The sequence below is a fragment of the Plectrocnemia conspersa genome, unplaced genomic scaffold, assembly GCF_051122295.1.
Source record: "Plectrocnemia conspersa isolate PC_06_02 unplaced genomic scaffold, ASM5112229v1 ptg000012l, whole genome shotgun sequence".
Taxonomy (NCBI): Eukaryota; Metazoa; Arthropoda; class Insecta; order Trichoptera; family Polycentropodidae; genus Plectrocnemia; species Plectrocnemia conspersa.
Window position 1 is genome coordinate 1,447,458 of NW_028277176.1, and position 27,378 is coordinate 1,474,835.

Genomic DNA, 27,378 nt, shown 5'->3' on the forward strand with positions numbered 1-27,378 from the left:
CTGGTCTCTAAGCATACATGACGGCAAATTATTCGATTAGGTTTCGTGTATTAAAGTTACGTCACAAATTAAAAGATCGATTAATGGCGTAAACATAGATGGGTTGAATTTTTAGAATATTTCATAGATAGACAAGTTTCTTTCAAGTAAGGACGTCATTTGGAGGAGGGAAGCAGGTGAGGACGTTTGCCCCTCTTGAATTTCTCCACAAAAATGCATGTCATTTAATGAAATCAAAATATTAAAAAAACGATCACTCACTAGTCAATTTTTTCCCCCGCCGAAATACCGTTCCTGACTCTAAACCACAAATTGTCGTATTAGCCTTCAAAGAAAATCTATGCCGAAACACAGCATTTCAGTGAAATCATATTAAAATACATTTTCACCGGTAGGTATATATTTTTACCAGTGAAAGTATAATTAATCTGGCATGAAAGTATTGGTCAAGTGATCTGCTGATATGAGAGTATTGGTAAAAGTGTATTCAAAGCTAATTTTGATCAACAGGAGGGCGCGGTCGCAGTTCCCACTGCAACGGCGTCGACACAATTTTATTGCTTTTGACGTGGATTCTTAACTTCTGAATAGTGACAATTGTTTTTTGCCCTCTTCTATTGGGAAAAATTTGGTTTAGACGTGCTTCATTCGATTTTCATTTAATGCAAATCGTAATATGAACCGAGCGTTTCCTCCACGACGGCGATAGCTCGATTTTATTGCTTTTGACGCAAATTCTAAACAGGGACATCCTTGAATTTGGGCAGAAAAAATAAGAAAAATATTATATTTAATGAAATATTATTAATTAAAAACTTTTGTCCTCCCACACTAGAAAAACTGAAATGACGTCTCTGCTTTCAAGAACATTTTAAAATCGTTGAATTTTTCCAATGTGTTTCTGGATCTAATACCTCATTGAATAATATGTGTACCATTAAAAAAACTTATAAATAAAAATAGACATAAAACATAAAAATATACTCAAAAATAGACACATTAGTAACAAATGAAACTTTGGCGGATGGATGGTGACCGATGGCAATTACATACTGATTGAGCCGCTGCATTAGGTTCTTTTATTTATTAAAAGTTTATAACAGTTTACATGTTTATTATTGAAATATATGCGAGTGAACGGTGGACGAGGCACGAGTTCACCGAAAGAATGTGTTGCTTTCCGCCGCCGTCACGTCATTGCTGCCAGAGTACTGCTAAGTTTTGGCTATAATTAAGAATAGATAAATAGGCCCCCCACACAAATTTTAAGTGAGCTTTATACAAACCTGTGTTGTTAAAAATGGTTAGTTTTAGAGAAACATATCAAAATGAATGTCATTTTAATTTAGTAATGTGTAATAATTATGATTGATTAAAATTATATGTGCTGTACGCCCAATATTTTATAATATATGTTATAAACCTTTTTTTTAAGTTACGGAACAGTTATTTTCTCCAAAAAATATGGTCACCATAACTATACATGATGGATCTTTTCAATGATGATATACTATTATCGCACAATAATCGTGACTCATAATGCCTTTCAGGATCACCGTAGTCCTTTCCAAAAGCAAGCAGCTAATGAATCGTTTATTTTATCTTGAAATTTTTCGGTCCTTTTTATTTTTCTTATAATAGTTCATTACTAAATTAAAAACAAAAAATTGAAACTATTAAGTTTATATAGGAAAATTAAAAATGTAACTAACTGAAGTTATTGCTAATTATTTTTTTGTCTTTAAAGTAAGATAAGCTTATGCATTTTATATTTATATTTAAATTTTAATTTAGTCTTGGCATAGTCACAGAGATTAATGGGTTAATTGCTTGTATTTAAAAGCTACTATGATTTTATGAGTTAGTAGTACCTTAGATAGAAATATGATGGTCAAAATATATGCTACATAGTATATAAGAAATAAAAAAGCATAAAATAATAAAATGGAATGATACGAATATGACCAACTTCTTGTAGCTGACATTAAATATATCAATGTGCATTTTCAGCGTATTAAGGAACTAGTTGGTTACAGCCATAGGCGATTCGGCTAGTGCGGACGTCATTGCTCTAACGCACAGAAGAGGATGCGATCGTGACTCTCAAAGACTCTCAAAGTAAAAAAAGTAGTAAAGTTGTCAACAACGCCCTTCGGTAGTTTAAAGAAATGCTTAGCGATATACAACATTCTGCGATAATTCAACAAATTGTATCCCAACGCTCCTTTAAATAAAGGTTCTGGGATACAAAAATGGATAATATTAAAATTATTTATATAAATATAACTCGGGAACCTTTTAAAGAAGAGAGTGTATTTGTTTACTTGGGACTCTGAATTATGGATCCCTGTAAAAACATATTATAAAGCCAGATAAAACACTATCATAAAAAATTGGGCAATCATTATTGATTTGTGACAAAATCAATATTTTAAAGAGGCATAAATTAAATGTTTCATTTCCTCCAGATCCCCAGTTATGTAAATATTTATAAATAGTTTTAAGTACATTACTTAAAATAATTCACTTATGCATTTTTTATTTACATTATTTTATCATTTTAAAATGGCTTAAAATCTTTGAGATTTACACGAAAGTTTTGAATACACAAGTGAATCTTAGGTATTTTTCCAATTTATAAATTTGTTATATAGTATCATAATTTTTAATTATTTTAGTTATTTGGCTCGTTTTCTTCAGATCAGGATTTTAATATAGTTGTGGTCAGAATTTATATTAAAAGCTCAGAATATAAGCGGCCAAAATAAATATTAGATGGTTAGAATTTATATTTACTGCTCGGAATTTATATTAAAAAGTTAGAACTTAAATTGTACCGTTCAGAATTTATAAATACTGTTAAGAATTATATTGACAGATGGACAAGATTTTTTCAATCAGTATTTATTACAGTTCATCGGGCAGTATATATAAATATTAGCCAGTATTTATATTACATGATTACCTCGACGTCAGTTTTATGTAGACAGATGGTCAGTATCGCCGTTGCAGTGAGAGCGCCGAACGTATTGAATCGAATGAACCACATATAAAGTTTATATGTGTTTCATTCGATATATATTATAAACTGGTTTATATTATAAACCGAATTTTGACCATTAGGAGAGCATAAAAACAATTATTCCTTCTCAGAAGTGATATGAAAAAAAAAACTACTTTTTGCTTCATCGAATAGAAATAAAAGCGACTTTTTGTATTGTTTGATTTTTGTAAATATGAAAAATAAGTTTTCATGGATTTCAAAAGAGCTTTCGAAGCAATAGACAACAATAAGGTATAAGTGAAATGGTTTTAAGATGGTTTAATAATTATTTAAAAAAAAGAAAGCAAAAAGGTAAAATAAATTATGCTTATTCCAAAGAGAAAATAATATCTCACGGTGTACCACAGGGGTCTAAATTGATACCATTGCTGTTTATAGTATATGTTAAAGATATAATTAATAATATAAGAAAAATCTGTTTGCCGACGACACATTAATATACTGCATAGGTGATAATGTTAAAGAAGTTGTACATAATTTAATTAATGAATTAAGTGTAATAGAAATATGGTTAAAAAATAATGTACTTAAACTAAGTGAGAATATAACTAAGTGTATGTTTATTAATTATAAAAATATGTTAAATATTATTATACAAATATTTATAAATAACTCTATTAGAGAAATAGTTGGTAATATAAAATATTTAGGAGTAATTAGAGATAAAAAATAAAATTTGAAGAAACATTGTAATTATGTTGAATATTAATAAAAAAAATATTTAATTACTGTGTAGCAAATTAGATAAAAATATGTTGCAAAAATTAGGTAGTAGTTTTAAATAAAAATAGATTTACAAGTTGTAAAAGTATGATTGATAGATTGGATGTACGGAGGTGTGAATTTGTGTAATAATATTAGTAGGAGAATACGCAAAAATAAAATTGTAGAGGCTTAAAATAAAATATTTTTGAATTTAGCTTATAAGAATCCAAGAAGAGTTTGGAGGGGCGAGCAGGCGTCGCGCTCGGTAGCCGTATCGGGTCGGCGGTCGCGTCGGGGGGTGTCGGCTTCGTCGGGCGCTCAGTGGAGCCGAGCCAGGAGGCCTCGCCGCTCGTCGTTCCGGCTTTGCGCACATCGCCCGGCGCCGTCATGAGCTGGCAGGACTACGTCGACAAGCAGCTGATCGCGTCGCGGTGCGTCACCAGGGCGGCGATCGCCGGCCACGACGGCAACGTGTGGGCGAAATCGGACAATTTCGACGTGAGTGTCGCCGCGAGGGGCGCAGTTCCAACATGGCGGTCGGTCGTTCGGTCGTTCAGTCGCTTTATTGCTATTTCAACGTTACGTTGCAGGTGTCCAAAGACGAGCTCGCGAAGCTCGTGCAGGGCTTCGACAAACAGGAGCTGCTGACGAGCGGCGGCGTCACGCTCGCCGGCCAGAGGTACATCTACCTCTCGGGCACGGACCGAGTGATCAGAGCCAAGCTCGGCAAGACGGGCGTGCACTGCATGAAGACCCAGCAGGGTGAGTCGCCATCGCCATCTTTTTTTCCTACCTTCCATTCCGCCGGTCGGTCGTCCATCTTTTTCACCGGCGCCATCTTCGTTTCGCCGCAGCCGTCGTCGTGTCGCTGTACGAGGAGCCCATCCAGCCGCAGCAGGCCGCCTCCGTGGTGGAGAAGCTCGGAGACTACCTGATCACCTGCGGGTACTAAGGCGAGAGCGCTCGGTCTAGTCCCGTTCGCCGTTCGCCGGTTCGCGAGATGCCATATGTGAACACGTTCGTTCCCGAACGTCGCTCCCGACGGACGACGAAATACGACATCACACGACGACCCAGGAACGCCGAGGAACAACGCCACGCCGGTCGACGTTATTAAGGCTTTGTAAATTGTTTCTTATACATGATAATATAACTCTACTACTCTTACACACACACACGCACTCACATACATACATACATCCACCCACACTCACACACCACACACACACACAAACACGCATATTATTATATATATATATATATATATATCTATCTATCGAGAGGATACTGTGTATTTGATAAATAAAATTGTATTATAAAAGCGCTCGCTTCTCTTTCTCTCGTCGTTGCAATGAAAAGACCCTGGTTTTGTTGATTATCATCGTTTATTCGGTACATAATTATAGTAGTAATAATCGATATACATGATAGCGGTGTGTAGTTACGGTCGTTTATGAGATAAGTAAGTAGAAAAAATACAATCTATCGGACGTCGGGGGCGCGGGGGGCGCAGCACCAGACGCCGCGGAACGATCTTCACGGGTGCTCCAGCGAGTAGTGGCGCGACCTCTTCCAGAAGCTCTTGAAGAATCCCTTGCGCTGCTTCTGGCCGGTCTCTTCGCCTGAAACGCACGCATACATGTCTAAAATTAGTCTCGGCAGACGTGTCTGGCTCTCTCCCGCCGAGACAAAGAGTCCCGTCCCGCTTTCCCTTTCGCTCCCTATTGATCGCGCGCAGCATCCCTTCTCGCTACCCCTACCCCTACCCCTTCTCGACGTCCACCCCGCCGACGCGTTTGCGACGTGGAAAAATCGCTATAGCTTTCCTTGTGCAGTGAAACTATTATTTCGTTATTATTTGTATAATTATTTGTAACCTAATGCAGTGGTTCCCAAAGTTTCTAGAAATGGTTGCTCACTGTTACTGTTCACTGAATTCAGCAAGAGTTTATTTTAATTGGTAGATACGTGTTATTTTTCAGTTGACAATAATTTACTTTTAAATCGCCATAAACAGGGAATAATCTTTTAAGCGATATGTGCATTTAAATAAATACTTAATAATAAAGGTAAGGTGACCAGGCGTTCTCCTCAAAATTTTTGTTCTTTGTTCTCCTTGAACAAAAATATACATTTTAAGCTCCCATAACAATTTTTTTTCTAAATGACCTTTTTTGTCTTTCTCGGACAAAAAAATCCGAAATGACCTTTATTTTTTTAGCTCACGCAACAATAATGACCTTTTTATTTTTAGTGTCCTTTGATTTTTCAAAATCTGGTCACCTTACCTAAAATACTATAAGTTATAAAAGTACTAAAACCAATATGCGTGTTTTGTACAAAACTTTATTTTTTAGCTCCCGCAGTAATAACGACGTTATTATTTTTAATGTCCTCCTTTGATATTTTCAAAATTTGGTCACAAGCCGTGAAAAATTATATTTTTGATTTTTCAACTTGTTCACGCCCATTACTAAGATAACCAGACGTCTTCCTTTGAGGAGGTCCTCCTCCAAAAATTATCCCTCTTTGTCTTTCTTTGTCCTCCTCGAACAAAAATGTTCGAGGAGACCTCTTTTTGCTACTTGTTAAGAACATCGGCGCCATGTTCAGAAACTAACGATTACGACTGTATGGTTACGAAAGCGACAAACAATGTTGAAAATTTAAAACTTAGTTTTTTATCATCGTCCGCATTTTCATTCCCACACGTTGTAGTGTTTTATTCAGTTTTATTTGGTGTATTTTCAATCATATCCATATTGCAAGGCAGGTTAAAGTATTCGCTTCCAGGTTAAATACACAACAGACTGTTTTAAAGCCAGGAACACGATTTGAGAGGGGTGGAAGGGGTGGAGGTGTTTGCCCCCTTTAATTTGCTCAAAAAATGCATATCATTTAAACATAAATGCCAGCGAGTGAGTCACATGTTAATTCTTTTTTTGAAACAAATTATTTTTTAAAACTAATTGGTTTCAAAATTAAGTATTTTATATTTATTATTAATGACGCGTGAAAAGAAATAACAGGTGACTTACTAATTTGTCGCTGGTGTTTAAAGGGTTAAAGAGATACTATGAATTTTATGGAAATCGAAATATTAAAAAAAACTACCACTGACTAACCAAATTTTGCCTTCCCCCCTCATGAAAAGTGCTGAAATGACGTCCCTGATTGAAATGACCCAGAAATTCTCGGTTTATACTTCAAAGAAAATAAAAAAATTCTCAAATTTATCCTGAAATATTTTTAAAAACATATCATTTTAGGGAAATCACCGCCACGATTTTATTGCTTTTGACGTGGATTTTTGATATCTGAGAAGGAATACTTGTTTTTTGCATTCGCTCTCACTAAGTCGTATAATATTGCTATAAAAAGTTTGAATATGAACGCTAAATAACCGAGCGTTCCCAATGCGATGGCGACGGCACTATTTTATTGCCTTTGACGTGGATTTTTGATTTCAAAGAAAGGGTCATTATTTTTTTGCGCCCAAAAATCAAAATGTGCTGCATTTATTTATTGCGAATCGTAATATTGTTATAAAAATACTTATTATGAACATAAATAATCGAGCGACCATTGACTGCCAAAATTATGCCCCCCCCCCCCTTTGAAAAGATGAAATGACGTTACTGCCTGAAATCTGTTTTAGTAAATATAGGACAATAACAGATTCTCAATATTTAATTACAATAAGACACATAATCTAGCAGATATTAGTAGGTGAAATTAATCTGCGTATTCTATTATTATGAATAATGAGATTTTTTTCAAATACATATGTTTGGAAAAATACAGCATGTAACAAAACGTGATTTCTTCAAGACTATTCTTCTAGAAATATCATAATTTTCGCTGTAAAATAAAAATTGAACTATAAAATGTTTTCTAATTAATAGATCAACATTATTAGATGTTATAAGCAATAATTTTTGAATTCAACTTCAAAGACAAACCTGACATTGTCCTATTTTTTACCAAAACGCAGGGACAAATCGTACCGTAAGGGCCAAATGCAGAAAAAATGTTCATAGCCAATGGTTTCTGAGCGTGGCGCCTGTATTCTTAACAAGTACCATTTTTTATCTCCGAAATGACATTTATTTAGCTCCCGCAGCAATTCATCCTCCTCGAACAGAAAATCCGAGATGACCTTTTTATTTTTAGTGTCCTCCTTTGATATTTTTAAAATCTGGTCACCTTACTATTAGCAACACACGGATAAACATTTTGAATACTGTATATTTTGATGTCCTGATAAATTCAAATATATGTTCCTAAAACTGCGGCGGAATATAGACTATCGCAGAGCGAATTTTCATCGTTTATTTTGCTTTTATATTTTAATTTCTTGAGTAGACGCGGGCAACGCATATATGCGTCATTCAAACATTTTTTACTACCGTACTTATTTTTTGTGCGATTCTTACAATAGCGGATAGTACTCTAAATATAAAAATGTATTTTTTTAATTTGTATCATGTCTACGAAGAGCGGAATTAATTCTTAACTAAAAAAGACTAGATTTTCCTAATCTCACGGATAAATAATTTAAATAATATCGTTCAGTGTTATCTATTGATTGTGGTCTGTCATGCCTGTCATGCCTGTCATCTTATAACGAGAGATTTACAATAAATAAATCTTTACGCAATATTAAAGCAAAGCTTCTTCGTATAGTGACTCTTTTGCCAAAACGATATAATAACTCCATTTATATGTAAAACTATACGCTGATCGAAAACTTTCATACTTCTAGCAAGATTTCCAAGAATATGTATAATATTTGGCTCACCTCAGATGAAGGAGGCTGTTTTAATTCACGAAGTAAGAGAAAAATATTTGTTTTTCCTCATAGGTCTCATTTCTTAGACTAACGCCAATATTTTCAATTTTTGTAATGTTTTATAAATGCTATCATAATCAACCAGACCATAAAAATAAATAATCATCAATTGCATATGCATCATTGTCTGCTTATTTATGAATGAAATGATACAGCTGAAACCAGCGTATATATTTACATCCAAATCAGGTTATTTTATCATTGCGGCAAAATCTTGTACAGCGTAATCGAGTCTACTTCGGATTAGTAGAAGAGAAATTAGCAAAGCACCGTTTCCGTTCAAAATATGATGGGTTTTTGAAGATCGACTCATTGTTTTGGAACATTCAGATTGTTCTCTACAACGCCATAAATGTAAAAGTTTGACTCAACATCTGATAACACATCTGATTATTCAGAACCGATGGTAAGCCGAAGATTATGGTCATTTAATATTATCGAATTTACTGACACACGTATCGAAAAAGATAATAGCGAGTGTTGAATTATCGCCGAATGCAAACTACCAAATGTTAGGCAAAAAGAAGCAATATCTTTTTTTTATAGTCTAGACTGGACTCTGATGTGTACGACCAGAAGTGAAAGGACCTGAGTTTAAAATGTGAACTTTGTGGCTATAGAAAAAATGCCATAATCTTTGTCCTTGAAAAAGTGTCTAAGCAAGCAAAGGACGATATAGTATATGAGATACATTTAGCTCTCGATTTTAATTGATCATCATCTAATGTGTGAATTATAATTATAATTAATTATTAATTCTAATCTCCCAGACATGCTTTAAAGTTTTTTCAGGTGTTAGCCATCGGTGTGTTACACACTGTACAACAAGATTTTTACCATAAAGAAACCTCGATTTATATATCATATTTTTTCCAATAAGGTTTTGTTTTTCAAATAACCGTTTTTCTGCAAAATTGTCATATTAACCTAAAGTGATTTTCTTAGGGAAAACATATATGCAGCATCGTCAGATATATCTTGTTGATTGATACAAAATCTTTGCATGAAGTATGTACTATTCCATAACCGGGAATGGCTTGGTACATCCCAGATATCTTGGCACTTGGCTCAATATATATATATATATATATATATATGCTTGCTCACTGCGTTTATATTTTTTTCTGCATTTTTAAAATAATAGCACGCATGTGCCACACAACCCATGGTAGTGAATCATTACCTATTGTCTCGTATTGCATGGGGAATTAAATATATTCATAAAGGTAATCGAAATTTGGCAAATAGTTACGCCGTATATATGATCAACTGTAAACTATCTGATAGTGGACAAGTTATTCCTATAAATGTATACGCCTTACTAATACTAATTTATTATTATAATGTTCACAAATCATCTATCTTTATTTTTTACATACGTATGTTATCAAACTAAAACTATAATTAATATAATTTAAATCATACCATAACTAATAAAAGTGATAAAATTCATTGAGAACAATTTAAATGAGCATGTTCCATAAAACGAATTGTTTCTGCATTATAATAATAAAAAAAATGTTCAATAAAACATATTAGATTGGACAATATTTTATTTGGAGTGTGCACTAAAACGAATAATATGTGCATTAAAACAAATAAGCCGTGCATTAGCGTTGGTGTAGTCAACGACTGAAGTTAAGCTGCATTGAGCCTGGGCAGTATTTACGACGGGTGACTGCTTATATACATAATACGACAAGTTATTATTTGAATGTAACAAGTTTTTCATTGAATACCCCAGCATTTCAGTGAATACCCCAGCAATAACTATCTGCAACGAATCTATTATATAAATATTAAGTTTATTAACTTTTTTATTTTAATGCACAAACAATTCGTGTTATGGATCAAAGTATTTATTTAAATGCACTTATAAAAATAATTTTCAATTAAATTGCATCCAAATTCATTGTATTTACAAGTTATTTAAGACTTATTTTACCGACAATTTAATATTGAAAGTTTTAAATATTTTTTACGTAAATGCCATTTTAAAATTTGTCAGTGCATATTTAAAAAATAATTTACAATTATAATATCAACCAGGAGGCATGAAAATCTTTTCATTAAAGGCAGATATTTGTTATTTTTTAAAACGAACGGGTCCCGCACATGTGCGGGATTTTCAATTTCGAATATAGAATCATGTATTATGAATCAATATTTATATTGTTCAATTTTAATAATATTATATTATAAAAAAACGTGTTTTTCGAGTAAATGCTTAAAAAATTATTTACATAAAAAATGAGAGAAGATAATAATATATCAATTTAGTAATTAAAAAATTAATGAATTTTTTAAAATCATTGTATGGCACGTTTTAGACTAGCTGCTAATAACGAAACTTAACCTCTTATCGCATACAGTGCCATATATGGCTTCAAAAGTTAATCTCTTTATTTTAATTCATTTTTATCTTGCTGCATACAGTAATATCTTTAGTAACATAATTGCGACCACTTTGCCATCAGGCATCGAAATCAGAAACTGCGTTAACCGTTGATAGCCGTTTGAAGTGCATCAGTTAGTAATGTCACATTGTTACGTGTATGAACATAAATTTTTCAATCAATGTTTGAAAAAGAAATTGATAATAAACTGATTAATTTTACAATCGTTATAATATAATAAATGAGGTTTCTTTATAATGCTAAAATAAGTTGTAATGATATTGCCATATCTGTCACTCCATGCAGTATTCTTTATTTTTAGTCAAATTGGATTTAAACAATTTTTTTGCCATAAATGTTTTTTTTTATTATACTCGATACAACTAAGCGAAGATGAGTATTTGTCAAATGATACTGAATTAGGTATATCAGTATAAGAACAAAATCTACTAGAATTACAAGAAAACAATATAAGCCATAAATATGTATGGCCATATATGGCACTACATATAGTATTCCTTATTTTTAGTCAAATTGGATTTAAACAATTTTATTGCCACAAATATTTTTTTATCATACTTGATACAAGCGAAGATGAGTATTTGTCAGATGATTCTGAATTAGCTATTTTTCGCAAAACAATAAAAAAAAACTGTACCTTACATAATAATAAATGAAACATCGGAATCAGTATTAGAACAAAATCCACTAGAATTACAAAAATACACTATAAGTATAAAAGGACAAAGGAAAGAATGTAAATAAATAAAAGATTGACATGAATACTGATGATGATTCAACATGTGTGGAAAAAGAACCAATGGGTACAGCACAGAGGTTTATTAAAAAGTTCTTGATTTTATGTTTTTATTTTTAAATTAATTTGTATTTTATTGTTTTTAATGCATGGAGTGCCATATATGGCTCGATAAATACTATAGTTACTACTGCATGAAGTGCCTAATATATTTTTATCAATAAAATTTTAAATATTATTTTTCCTCGATATTTCCTAACATGTTTTATAATATATTTTTTTGCAGCAAAAAAATCCATGCGGATAAGGGGTTAAGTGCGATTTATATTATATATAAAATTTAACTTTAAATACAAAGGGTAACAGTTCATTCTAATAAGTCGAGCATAATGTATTTGTATCATATCTCTCACTTAGGTGACCATATTTTAAAAATATCAAAGTAAGACACTAAAAATAAAATGGCCATCTCGGAAATTTTTATTTAAGGAGGACAAATTGTAGAGGAAGCTAAAAAAACTAAGAGAACAAAGGAAGGTAATCCTCCTTAAAGAAGGATGTCTATTCACCTTATCGTTCTACGTGTGTACAACTTTAATAATTGACGTTTGATTTGGCAGAAAAATATATAATATAGGTTGAAACTATTGTAATATATAAATTCTTTCTAAATTTTGTTAGTGTACTTACTATATGAACAATGTTTTTTTAACTATGACCAAAACATTTTTTTATTGAACCCCCACTTCTAGTAATGCCAAGTATAAACTAACTTAATAAATGCAATTTAATTATTCATATATTTATCTATTCAATACCCCTAATGCCAAAATAAGATATAAGAAACTTTCAAAGGAAATTTTGAATTCTAATCGTATGACTGATACGACGGTTAGAGATAAGCTACTCCTCAGTATTTACTAAATATATATGAACCATTTCCAAGAATTTTGGAAGGCTGTGAACGCTATTGACATTGCGTAGCAGGTTTTTTTTTTCAAGTTAACACGTGTCACTACAATAACACCTTATGGGTAAACACCTATTTATTTATATTCAAATCGAGACCTAGGGAAAAAATAGTGACTGAAACCAGCGTGTTTTTCTACACCTACATCGAGTTGTTTTTATCTTTTTTTGGTAAAATTATTGTACAGCGTTATCGTTCATTTCTAAAAAGGCGATTTCGATGCTTTTGGATGGATATAAACGGAAGAGAATGACTAAACCCGTTCTTGGTATTTGAAGATGACGAAGAATTATTACCGTTGGCAGAGCGCGCCGCCGGTGACACAGCTTGCTTCTCCTTCTTGCTCGTGTCCTTGCTGCTGCCGTTTCCTGAAACAGTCAAAGAAGAAAAATCACGTACAGATACGGTATCTCGAATGCAGCCGACTTCCGTTCGATTAGTGGCCGGAAGCGGCCGCCGTCTTCCGTTCGGGAGCAGTGGCGTCCCGCGAAAACCCACGAGTGAAATCATCACAGTGTCATCGCAAACAGGAATGTCGGGAAAATAGATCGCGCCTAGAGGCGCTAGGTAGGCCGCTCTGAAATAGATTCGTTTATTTTCGATTTTCGGAATATTTCGCGCCGGCTCTCCTCTCAATGAAAGCTAATAGCGGCAGGGGTGCGCAGACTCCGGCCCGCGGCCGGATCGTTGCTCGCGACGTGAGGCCTGTCGAGTGCCTACCCCAACACGCGGTATCGGGACCGAATCGATAAGGTACGAGGAAAAAAGCTGAAGAAAAATAAGATATTCCAACATCCTTTGTCTGCGAATCTGATTTTTTATATAATACTTTTTAAAAAACTACAATCCATTTCAACAAACAGGCCCCATGATATTTGGTTATTAATAGAGATCAATCATCTGTGGTAAATATTTTCAATCTCGAATGTAATAAGATATTATTTAAAAAAAAATAAACTATTTTATTATAATAAATCGATTAGTAATTTAAGCGGTGCAGCGTGACATTTATGCATTTCACTTTCAAATTGTAATATTAAATAAACACGTTTCAATAAATTGATATTTTATTTAATGTAAATTTTAAAATTTTCTTAATAAGTCGCCATTTTATTTAAAAAAGCATGAATACTTAATTTGATAGTCAAATATAATATTAACATGTTTGTGAATTTATCATATTTAAATAAAATATTTATTGCAGTTGAAAATACTATTACCAAAATATTTATTTGGTCGCGCAGCACAAAATGTTGTAAAAAGTAACTACATATAATAAAGTATTTTACTGTCAATTGTCATCTGTTTTCTTTCATGAAATACGAATATTCTTCGAAAATACGTAAGGAAGTATAATGTTTACTTTAAATCAATTTGTTTATTAACAAATTAAAAATTACTTAGTAAAGCACACTTTGAAACTGTTAAAGGGAGGCGTTGGCAATCCGTTAATGCTTATTATATAATGAGTATTTTACGGAGTTGCGATTGCATCCCTTATTCTTGACCGTCAGCGCTTGAGAACGTTTCTCTTTTAATGCAGGGACATCATTTGGTTGAGTAGGGGCAGGTAGAAGCATTTGTCGTAAAAGATCATTGTATTTAATGATTATTAAATTATTTATTTAAATATATTTCATAATTGTTGAAAGTAAATAATTTAAATAAAATTAAATCTAATTAGAATTGATTCATTTATATTAATACCACAGTTGTATATAATATGATTTAAATTTTTTTCAATAAAATCGAAATATTTTAATAAAATTTTGCCCCCGCTGGAAAAATCTGAAATTTAAACCAAAAGTTCTCGGGTTATTCCTCAAAGAAAATAAAAAATCTATCCCAAAAATATTATTTAAAATATATCATTTAAGTAAAAGTAGATATATATTTTTACCAGTGAAAATATAATTTATCTGGCAGATGCTAGTAGAATTATATGATTTCAATACTTATATACTTATAATGATTTATTTACATGCGATGTATTTATAAATGTTGCAGTGAATATGTATTTTTCGGTAAAGCTATATTTTTACTAGCAAAGTCCAAATACATTTTCACCAGTAGATGTATATTTATACAAGCGAAAATATAATTTAACTGATTATATGTTGCTCTCAAATATCTATGAAACTCAATTTGATGGTTGCGCAACGTCCATTTCCATTTAATAAATATTACATTTAAAGTAAAAAAACTATGCAACAACTCAAAGCTGTATTGTGGAAAATATCACAGTGTTTCTCATTTAATGATGTTTATAACTATAATATGTATCGAGAATGATAGAAATATCATCAGTCATCGATAGCTATGGAAAATACTAAGATACTTTTTTGTTAATAAATTCAGAAAATCACTATTAAATTAATTATGTATTAATTTCTCATCTTCATTTCGAGAATAGATATAATTTATATCTATTATATTTATTCATTTATTTATTTTAATTAGATTAAAACCATCATGCTCCAACGGGCTCTCCCAATGTGTCACGATGGTCAAAAAATAATACATAATATTAATTCAATACACAAAAAATATAGTAAAAGTAATACATAAAAAAACAATAAAAATTCAATATACAGTATGTATATGTATATCTTTATCGTGTATGGAAATTATTATATGATATATATATATATATATATATATATATATATATATATATATATATATATATATATATATATATATATATATATATATATATATATATATATATATATATATTAATATTATTCTGACTAAAATATATATGTTAATTTCACAGTTACTTTCCATAAGAAAATTAAAAAAAATGGCAAAACCTTATCGTATGGTTTATTTAACATTAACATTTAAACGTTGACTATTGTTTCATCCTTTTTTTTTTTGTCGATCGGAAAATGTTGAAGGAAGTTTCAGCTAAACGCAATTCCTAGAGTCGGTTTTAAGCAGTCGGTTTTGAGCGTGAGTCAAAAAACCCTGTTCCTATTATCACTACCTGCTCTGTATGCAGCTGTGATTTTAGCGGATTCAAATCAATATTTGTTTACAAAATTAAACCAAACTAGGAAGTGAAGGCGACATGGATAGGTTTTGTTATATTTGTTTTATTTAATTTGCAATTTTTTATATGCAATTTTATAGGAAGATAAGTGAACAAGATTTTATGGTACACGTGATATGAATATTAAACTTCAGAATAGGCAGAGCTTTTGTAGGAATTCTTACTTTTTTCAGATGAAATTATTGTATATATCATAATTATGAATCTTTAAACCAATGCGGCTAAAAAAAGGGTATCTCAGAAAATTTTGTTCAAAAGTCATCTCATAAATTTTGTGAAAACCGAGAAGTATGGTAAGTCTACTTATAAGGATCTGAATTATTTTTGATGTCTTGTAACATAATCTATTTATGGTTTCAGACAAATTCTAATTAAAAAATAATAAGAAAAATATTATTGAAAAGATACTAAATGAGTTATTTCCTAATACAAAGTGTCAGGCAATACTGAAAAATATTAAACCTGTAATTATTGATAGCAAATATTTATATAAAATTTTATATAAATATTACAGAAAAAACTTTTACTAATAAACTGTTATTTTTCTCTGAAGAAAATGTGTGAAAAAGGAATAAAGACACAAAGCAAAAACATGTATTATTTAGATGCCGTTTTTTTATTTGCATACAAAATTTTTATATTTTTTTAAGAAACTACTTTGCTGCAATTTTTCTTTATATATGTTATAAGAAAAATACTATTTATTTAATCTTAACTTAAGTCATTTGATAGCGCTGTAAGATTTTAATATATATTACCACAATTTTTATTATTTATTATATTCAATTAAAACTAGTGTTAAAGTGTAAAACAGTAATTATATTAAATTTAAAATTTGCAAAACGACATTGGTTTAGCTTTAGAATACTTTTGAAAGCTATCAATTATCTAATTATGCGACTATAAAAAACACTAATAGTCTCGCATTGAAACTTAAACTTTCACGAAGGAGTGCATAAGAGATGGAGCTAAACACTAATGCGATTGGCTCTGATTTAACCTTGCTCCCATTCGTTTAAGCATTACAAAATATGCGACACTTGGTCGCAAATCACTTATTAACAATCGAACCTACTCTCGTACTCACAAGTTCATCTCAAGTTATATAAAATCAAGCAATGTTTTGTTCGATTTTTTCATATTTATATTCATTGTAAAGCTTCCGTTCTATTGATTTAAGCATTAAAAGTTTACATCTTCTGCAGTGAATGACTTCAGATAAAATTGCAGTGCTACTAAAAATATAATTTAACCCTTTGAGGAGTATGGCCGTACATGTACGTCTACAGATAACTGATGAAACATTACAATTATAAAATATTTTTTTTAATTTTAATTAATGTAATTATATTTATAAAAAATAATATCAATAAATTAAAGAGTAAGACATAAATTAATATAACAACAAATATTTATATGAATTTTATAAGAAATATTAACCTCTGTATTGATATAAAAAAACACAAAATCCAAATAATATAAAATAAATATGTAAAAGTGTTGAAATAAATTATTAAAACACACTAATATAAAATGTAGTAAAAAAATCTAAAAAAGTACTGATTTTTTTTTTTACATATTAATTGTGAAAATAATAATAAATAAATAACAACAGAAATAAATATGTACAAATAAGTATAATTAACTCACTCACAGGTGTATACGAACAAATTAACAAATGTGTCTTAAATTAATTTACCACTCAAAGTATTTTACTTCAGAAAAACAAGGAATTCGCACAAGAACAGTAAATAAATATGAGAACTTCATTATTGATTTACTAGGAATCTTCCATATCAACATGATATGCGTAAGCCCGATGCGTTACAACGGGGTAAACTGAATCAACAACTATAAATAAATGAAATATATTTCACTATTTTATTAAATTATAAATCACGATATTCATCCATGAGATTAAGAAAATCTAGGAAAACAAAGTCTGTGATGATCGATCAGAATTATAATGATATAATAATCTCTCTCTCAAACACACTAGGATTCATATATCAGCGAATGATGGCTTAGTCTTATATTTGATACCACATATGTTTTGGCAATATGTGATATGATAAAGTAAGTAGATTTTGATTTAATTAATTTAAAAATATAATAAATTTAAAAATGGATTTATATTTAAAACATCTTGCTCGATGTAGTGCCGTCACTGTCACAAGTGAAAGTGTGTTGAACCGCATGCGAAAAAAATCATCGAGATCCTAGTAAACTATGTTATTTTGGATCACATCGTGGGATAATTATAAGCACATTGGATGCAACATCAAGAAAAAAATTCTCTGTAAATAAGAAGTTATTTATAAACTGATGATTATATACAATCAAAACTATCAAATCTTGCACAAAAATATACAGATTTGTTAACGAATGTTAACCACTAATTCCATTTAATTTTTGATTGCGAATTAACGTCTATCTAAATTCAAATAGATACAATTAACAAACGCCGGTCGAGAACGTTTTAAGTACAGAATCAACCAACAAAAAACCCAGACATTTCAATTGCACTCGGAATTAATTTACATTCTCCGTTCGGGTCTGTCGCGGCCTAAAGTCAAACCGGAAGATTACCGTACAAAATATATTTTTGATAAAGCAATTTTATCACTCGGATCACGTACGATGCGTCCTGTGTTTCTCAAACCCCAGGAAAGGTCGATTTCAATAAAACACTAAACCACTCAGTCGATTGTGCAACATAAACCCAGACTCCAGCGTTCGGCGATTTGCCAAAAAAGTTTGCAGCCCCTGCATTACGTCTGGGAACGGAGAGGGCGGATTCCAGAATACTCTGTCATCGAAACGAGTTCCCAGAGAGTGCGGAAATTTTCCAAAATATCCAGTAGAACTGTTTCAGAGTCGTTTTAAATTTACGCATTTGAGATTGCTAAAGTTAAATTGTTTGTTTTAATACGGGAGCGTAAACACTGCATTGAGCATAATTTTGGCAAGACTTTCCGACGTTTTGTTTCGTATTAATAGCAAATGTTTTACTGTATTTTCAGTATATTATTGGTCAGTGGGTCATAGAACCGACATTATATTTGAGGGAACCTTCTTGTTGACCTTAACCTTTTGCGGTCTCACGTTTCGGCGCATATGACCTGAAAATCTTTAACTTTTACCTATTATTTGAGGTAATTTTTATATTAATAAAATTGCGTTGAAATTGCGCTATGTACATTACATTTCAACGAGACAATATTGACAATGTGTTTCGATTGAAAGTAATTAGATCTAGTTTGTTTAAATAGATTTTCAATTAGATTAAATTTGATTTGATCTCTCACACACAAAGTATCGCTACTCTTATGGTAAAGTAAGATCCAATTTATTAAAAAAGTAGCGCAATGAGATAACAAATTGCTTATCAATAAATACACACGTTTGTCATCAGTGACATTCAGGACCGAATTGCGTTTTAATTTGCATTAAAATATTATGTCATGCATTTATTTTATACAAGTACTTCAAAATTTAGTATTTAACTAGAATTAATTATATTTTAATAAAATCTTATCACTGTTATTATCCAAATGTATTAATAATATTCCCTATTCAGAAACTAGCGTTGGTATTCAGGAAAATTATATATATATAAATATAAAAAAATAAGATTTAGATTAGTAGTAATATACATTAATATTTGGCGATTTTTTCAAAAGTTGAAAAAAATCCTATACAACACAAAATAGGAAATAACAGTATTTATTTTTTATTGTTGCAATCTCGCATGCATTTTCGAAAACATGTTGTGGTTAAAATCTATTAAATTTACAGCTGCATTCATAGTAGGTGGTGATTAAATTACTCGGAAAATAAGTTTGACAATATAAGTTTTATGACCGACTCAAGGAATGACGATTAGCAAACACTTGGTAACGCTAATGCGCATAATGAAAAAATATAATATCAATAACTATTATTACAAGATTCAGTTTTTAATAATAGTAAAAGAGTACAATGTAAAAAGAAAATAACTCCAATAGAACTATTGATCATTTTATTGTATGTATATATTTAAATAGAAAAACAGTGTATAATTATGGCAAAGATAATTAAAAAAATAGATTTTTTCAAATTAAAAACAACATTCCAAAAGTGTGATTGTAGTGCAGATAACTTGATATGGAACAATATGTATAAGAGTATTGTTGATAATAAAACAAAAAGACAATGTAATTAGAAGAGAATTTCGATTCAATCCAAAACAGTGGTTTAATAATGAGCTTAAAAATGCTTTAAAAAAAAAGATTAGCATATAAAATATTTCAAATAATAAAATAGAAAACAACCAATATAAAAATATGGCAGCCAATAAAAAAAATGCTTTAACGCATTCAAAAAACATTTTCAATAGAAAGATTATCGGTTGTATCTACTATGACCAAAATTCGCAGAATTCTTCCGTTGAACGAAACATAATGATCGAAAAGCACACTCTTTATTATTGTGTAAGAAATCCCATTATGTGCGTTCTAGTACTATTTTAAGCAATGGAAAAAACATTTTATGTAAAAAAATTCAAAAATAAAAAAGTCTCGTTACTTTTGGGTCCGTAATATGTTCTGAAATGTGTAATTGTAGTGAAATTATGTTGGAATACATTTTCACCGGTAAATATATATTTTTACTAGCCTGCTAGGTGCAAATAAAATGATATAATTTCAACTTTTTCAGATGTATTAATATATGCACTTACATACTTCTCATTATGTATTTACAATGTATAAATGTTACAGTGAATGTGTATTTTTCAGTAAAGTTATATTTCACTAGTGAAGTCCAAATACATTTTCACCAGTAAGTATATATTTTTAATAACGAAAATATGATTTAATTGATAAGCGCTAATGAAATTAGATGCTTCTCTAAATTGTCTATGAAACGCAATTTAACAGTTGCGAAACTGTTCAAACCCAAACCTTACCTAATTAAAGTTGAAAAAAATAAGTTTTAGAACATTTATTAGTCAAGTCCAAAATATAAATTTGCCCAAATCACCTTTCAGAAAAAAATTAACAGAAGAAGAAGTCCAGACAGACATCTAGCATATTGCTCTATAGTTTGTCTGCACTTTGATATTACACCGTTTTAAAAATATGATAGCTATTATCATCAATATTATTACGGATTTCTGATATGAGTGTTGTTCAAAGTGAATTAAAACCGAATTTTGGTCAATAGGAGGGAGCAAAAACAATTATCACTTCTCAGAAGTCAAAAATTCAAAGCAAAAGCAATAAAATCGCTGCGGCGACGTCACAGTGAGAACGCTCGATAACGATTTTATTGCTTTTGATGTAGATTTTTGACTTCTGAGAAGGGATAATTGTTTTTTGCGCCCTTCTGTTGTTCAATATTCGGTTTATATGTAGCACATTATTTAGTTATATTATTTTAAAAGTATTAATATGAACGCTAAATAACCGAGCGTTTCCACTGCGATGGCGACGGCACGATTTTATTGCTTTTGACGTGGATTTCTAAAATTTTTTGTCCACATTTTTGTGCTTTAAATGTATATTTTAATTAAATTAACTATATTAACTAAATACATTCACAAAAAAAAATATATAATATTAGTGCAATAAGAATTTATATGCATAAGTAAAATATTAATCAAGTACATTAGTCATTGTTATTCATTGTTATAACGTTTTATTTTATCTGTAATTATTATATTTTTATCACTACAGTTTTAAAAATACTTTTTCCTTAATGTCGATATAATTAATTATTTAGATCTTGAAAATAATAATACAAATACCATTTAATATGAGTCAGTCTGACATATTATCACAAAACATGTCAACGTCCATTTACAATTATCAAATTCACTGAACCGATTTTTTTATTCTGACATTTAGTGCTCGTTAAAATACGTTTGGATGTGATAATACAAATCCATTCTCATTATAGATTTAAAAAATCTACATAGACAAATTTAATTAATTTCACACCATAAAAAACCTCAATCCGACACTGCGCGCGCACATGTGCGCAATTCATTCAACTCATTGCGCTATACACCACTACCACCTTTGGTCTCCATCCAGACTGGGTAACATCTGGAGTTTCGATCGGACTGCGGGGGTCACCCGTTCTCTCTGTCTGGGTTACGTAGTAGTAACCCTTAGTTAACGAAGTATTGCAAAAATGCTTAAGACTCATCAAATGCAGCATTCTATCCTCAAGGCTAACCGATCGCTCCGCCGAAATTGACCGAGAACGGCCTTGACCGGGCCGAGATTCTCGCGAGAAAGGGCCAAAGCAAAGCCTCGCTTCTCCGCCCACCTGTCTGTCGAATTAGGGACAGGTGTGACAATAGAAGTCGGATCTAGACTAGACTTCGTCTATGGTTAGCGATCGACCACGTGTCGAGTCGGGTCAAGTCGAGACGGGAACCTCCAGAGCCGCACTCGGCTTAATTAACCGGTTTTCAACATTTTTTTTGTGTTCTCTACAACGACCGAGAGCCACTCTTGTATACATAGCTTGTTTGCTGCAGCAAGATCCGCGAGTCTCTTTCGAATCGCATACCGCGCAATGATGATGCAAAAAGTGCCTAGCAAAATAATGCTATAGACTTCTCGTTGAAAGGACGAATGGTGGCTCATTAAAATTCTTGCAGTTAATGCAGGTTTTCCCTGATTTTTTCAGCTTAAAAATATGTAGTAAGACATTAAATAATTTTAAATCGATAGCAGTTACGCGAAACTTAGCGGCTTGATACCGCTTACATCATAATTCAATTTTGTTTTTGGCAATGGAAGTAATCGGCGAGACCCGAAAGGTCTAGCACAGAGACAGTTATGAGCCGAATTTCATTCGCACTAATTGCAACGACAACTGCGGCGTTTCCGTATAAGTAAAAAATAACTCATGCTTCGGTTACAATTTAATACATTAAAATTATAAATTAAATACGTATTCATCTAGAAAAATATAATAAGTACACCCGTCTCCCGATTAACGCGGTAGATTTGTTCTTCGCAAACCCTGCGTAAAAAATGCAAGGAACTCATACAAAATCATAAGATAAGTTCCATTATATAAAAACCCGCGTAAATAAAGACATTGATTTCATATTATATTTGAAGATGCGTTCCAAAAAATCCGCGCAAAAAGATACAGTTCGTTATAAAAAAAATATTTATTTAAAGTTATATTTTTAAAATTGTAGTAAATACATGTAATACGTCATGATTAGGGATTCAAATCCCGGGCCAAAATATTGATCCCGGGATTTCGGTATTGCAATTAGTCGATCCCGGGATCCCGGGACCAGTCCCGGGATAATTTTCATGTTATTTTATCGATAAAAATAATTTAAAACGAATAATACAATATATTTTTACATCTGTTTTTTATAATGTACAATGTATAAAGTACGTATAATTTTAGTCTTGGGCTTAAAATAGACAATAATATAATAAAAATAAAAAAGGGAAGGTCTTATATATTTATTTGAGAAGATAAAAAAATAACTTTTGACAATGTATGTACATATGTATATTCATAGACACAATTAATGGAAAACATTATTTTGAATAAAACTCACGAAGTAACATCAAAGCATCAAGCGTTTTATCATTTAGTCTTGATCTGATTTTGGTTCCTAAGCAGCCTGCTGCTGAAAAAGCACGTTCAGACTCACAGCCTCAAAGATTCACAGATGACACGTGCAACTCGTGCAAGTTTGTACACGAAATATAACGATTTTGCCAATAATAATTCGATTGTGCTTGATAAATCAATCAATCCGAAAAAATCGGGATTATGTTTTATGATCCTGGGACTCATCGGGTATTGAAAATCGTTCGGGATCCCGGGATTCCGGGATCCGGGATCCCGGGATTGGAATCCCTAGTCATGATTATTTTTAATATAATATTTTCTTTATAAAACAACAAAATATTATAACTTTTAAAACGAAATCCTCATTTTCGCTGCTGTCTTCTAACATTTTAAGCATTTTCTTCATAACTGATTCGTTAGATCATTAGAAGAACTGTTCACAATTTGCGGAAATATCCATGTTATCTTGAGTAGTTTTTTTTTATTAAAAAATCCGAGATCTTTGATTGTTTTTTATTTTTCGTAAATTCTTTGAATATTTCTTCATACTGTGCACAATTATTTCGCAGATCTCTTTGTAATATGAAAGTACGTTCCATATTTGGATCAATTTTTAACATAATTTTTTACAATTTTCTGGCTAGCTGGAGATCTATTTTTTTTAGTAAATAACGATAGTTTGACATATTCACTGAATTTCACTTTAATGATCTGATTCAGATATTAAAACATGCCTAACTAATCTTCGGTTATTACCTCATAAATAAACAATTCTTTGATATCATTATTATTTAAGTCTTCAAACTCTTCTCCTCCCAAAGATATTGACAAATTAATAATTTGAGAAAATTCATTATTTCTTGATGTAACGACTATATATTTTGTAATCACTTCTGGCCATATCTAAAAAAAAACATTTTTCTTGACTGCACGTAAAGTGAACCGAGTAAAAAAGTACCGCGTAATAGAGCATCCAAATACCCGCCCAAATTCATAACCCAGTAGGGTTCCGGGTAATTTTTGTCAGATTTACTTATTACTAATATTTAACACCAATGTTTAGTGAAGCATATTCCGTTAACTATTTGGGTAAAAATATGTCAGAATGGCGATAAAAATGTACAAATAGTAAAGAATTTCGTGTATGCAATACAGGCTTTTGTTTTCACTTCGCCAGCCATCCCTATCATAAAAATAGAGCGCGGTCTTCCCTTTATGTTGACACGTCGCGTATATACAAAAGTACCGAACATGTTATAAATTTTATAAATTTGCGTCGAAATATCGGCCGGTGTGATTTTTTTGCATATGTAGGGTGGGCCGATATTTCGGCCCTTTTGGACTAAAAGGGATATTATTATTCTACTTTGTCTACGACTAAGATTAATATTTTCAAGCAATATGGGCATCGTCGTTTTTCGTTCGTTTTCAACGAATAAGACATACAAATTTCATAAAAATAAAAATATTTTTTTGGTACTACCGATATTTCATTTGGTAATATCGGTAGTACTGAAGTTCAATTTATTCCCAATACCGGTATTTCCGGTATTGCAATCCCTAGTCCGTACTAATCATTATTCGGTTCCCTAATACGCTGGTATTGCACATTGATCAATTTAATGTCAGCTACGAAGAGCTGGTCCGATTCGTATAATTTAATTTTAATATTTTATGTATTATTTTTGTATATTACAAAAATACTAGGTATTGTTTTTTTAGCATCGTTATGCATTGAGGTCATAATCATTGGGTCACAATATTCTTATTTAATTTAAATAAATAAATAAATATCGTGCTGTAAAATAAAAAAATAAACAAAGACAAAATGTCATTCCCTGAGAAGGACGAATATCCTCCTACCTTCCATAGGCCTTGCAAATATCTAATTATATAGCCTAATTTCCTATCTTAAATTCATGTATAGTAACCTAAGTTGAAGCAAAAATAATAATTAAATCAAATTAAAATGAAGGAGTAGTATATAAGTGATGAAATAGATGTTAGAATAGGCTTGGTCCTGGTAGCGATCGATCGGGAAGAAAAGCCTCCATTATTCAAGCAGAGATTTATGGAGCTCTGTTGAAGCAGAATAAGTGAAATCTCTGAAATATTAGAATTAATGGCAAATATAAAAGGTTTTGGGAATTCGTCGTCGAATGAACTAGGATTTCAATATATCTACGACTGGGCTCACCATACATCCCAGTTTGAGTGGTTTGTCCCCGTGACCCGGTTGGCTTACAGTTTATCCCGGTCGGGAGAAATAAAATTAACAAGATAAAGTATGTTTCTAACTATGCTGTAACATGTGAAAGCCGAACAGTTTTTCACTGCCCGACTTAAAGTGCTGCGAGTTTTATCAAAGGATAAGTTTTTTATAAAATTAAAGTTCATATTCTTTCGTCTGATATGTCTGTTATTTTATTTTTTAATTTAATCTTTCACTGTAACCTGACCAGAATTTGTTTAATTTATGAATAAAAATTTGAGTTTGTTGCTGTAGCTCGAACCCGCGGCCTCTCAGTTACCAGTCTAGAGTTATGCATTGGTATGAACCGCAAAATATATTTTCAGAATCACTAGAATAATGTTATTTTCATGAAAATACGTGAAACTCGGCATATGGACTGCAAGTTATTATGTAGTTTAATCATGATTATACGTATTTGTGCATATTTATAATAATGCGGATTTGTTATGCCAAATACCTTGGAATAGCGATAAAACTATTCTTACTATAAGGTCTTGTGATACTGTAGAACCAATTAGACTAATGAAAAAATAGTTATACTCCGAACAAAATGGTTACCAATTTAGCAAATTAGCGTTGAATCCAATTATAAGAAATATGTAGGTGGCAAATATAATAATTATGGTAGCTCAGAAACTACAATACTAAAATAGCAGTGCAACTGTGCTTGAAAATATACGCTAAATCCATTACAGGAAACACAAATCCATCCAAAAAAGTATTTAATATGCCAAAACTTTCCGGGGCAGATGGTCCCGTGGTTTGCCCCCAACTACGTTAAGTACCCTTCACATTTTATATGCATATAAAAAAATGTTTCAAGTTTGATGAACTATGATAATGATTATCAAGCATTGCATTATTTTAGCACGACTTGAATAATGGTAAACATCTGGTGAATCTTTGAGTCTTAAACTGGACAAATTTTTGGGCTGGCCAAAAATATTTTTATGTATACTAGTAAATAGGGATTTTTAATGTCCTTTCTTTTTATATTTCTCTAAATTTATTAGTGATGCTGGAGATCATCAACAGGCTGTCTACGATCGCTCAAATAACTTGAGAATAACAGAGTTAAATCATCAAAGCAATCGGGGTACGACATTTTTTTTAAATATCCCATTACAAACCTTGTCGAAGGCCTTCTCAAAATCTGAATATACGAACTCTACTCAAATTCCCGCATCTAGAAATTTTGGCGCTGTTTTAATGAAAGACGGAAGGTTAGTAACAGTGAAATACAGTTTTGTAAAGATTAACAAGCTGTCACATGCGACAGCCCAGGTAGGAGGTTACGCCTAATCTTAGCCCGCTTAGTGTACTGAAGTTAAAGCCTGAATAGTTTCTAATAGGGCGAAACTCATGAGCTTTATGCATCTAATGAACGAGGATAATAAGGGTGAAGATTTGCTGTGTGGATTTTATTAAAAATTTGTGCTGGTCATGCGCGTTCTTCTTAAGTTAACAACCAACAATTTAAGCTGTTATTTTAATCAAAACCAAGTACAATAATTCGAGATTTTGTACAAAAGCTAGGCGTTATTATCCAGCAGTTTTATAAAAGATCATTTACGGCAAGCCCCGAAATCTTGGCGAAACAGTTACAGCTGTCAAGAAATCTAAGTAAAAAGGTTCAATTCTCTTGCACGATAATGCATTATTAAATAAGTTTGGCTATAAAACATAATCACCGAGAATTTATTACAGAGAAAGGTCTTTAAAA

General features: G+C 31.5%; 2 protein-coding genes across 21 annotated transcripts in view; one reads left to right on the forward strand and one right to left on the reverse strand.

The window, feature by feature from the left end:
- Positions 1 to 4,085: 4,085 nt before the first annotated feature.
- chic (profilin chickadee) lies at positions 4,086 to 5,094 on the forward strand. The gene is made up of 3 exons (XM_088200612.1): positions 4,086 to 4,267; positions 4,360 to 4,531; positions 4,624 to 5,094. The coding sequence occupies exons 1-3, from the start codon at positions 4,157 to 4,159 to the stop codon at positions 4,719 to 4,721; spliced, it is 381 nt and encodes a 126-aa protein (XP_088056738.1). The 5' UTR covers positions 4,086 to 4,156; the 3' UTR covers positions 4,722 to 5,094.
- Positions 5,095 to 5,135: 41 nt separating this feature from the next.
- LOC148227917 (uncharacterized) overlaps positions 5,136 to 27,378 on the reverse strand; it is a 463,346-nt gene continuing 441,103 nt past the window's right edge. For all 20 annotated transcript variants that reach the window (XM_088200610.1, XM_088200599.1, XM_088200607.1 and 17 more), the window contains 2 exons: positions 13,041 to 13,112; positions 5,136 to 5,391 (listed from right to left, as the gene is read on the reverse strand). In XM_088200610.1, coding sequence (XP_088056736.1) covers positions 5,306 to 5,391; positions 13,041 to 13,112 — 158 coding nt within the window. In that variant the 3' untranslated portion in view covers positions 5,136 to 5,305. The remainder of the gene's footprint in view (positions 5,392 to 13,040; positions 13,113 to 27,378) is intronic.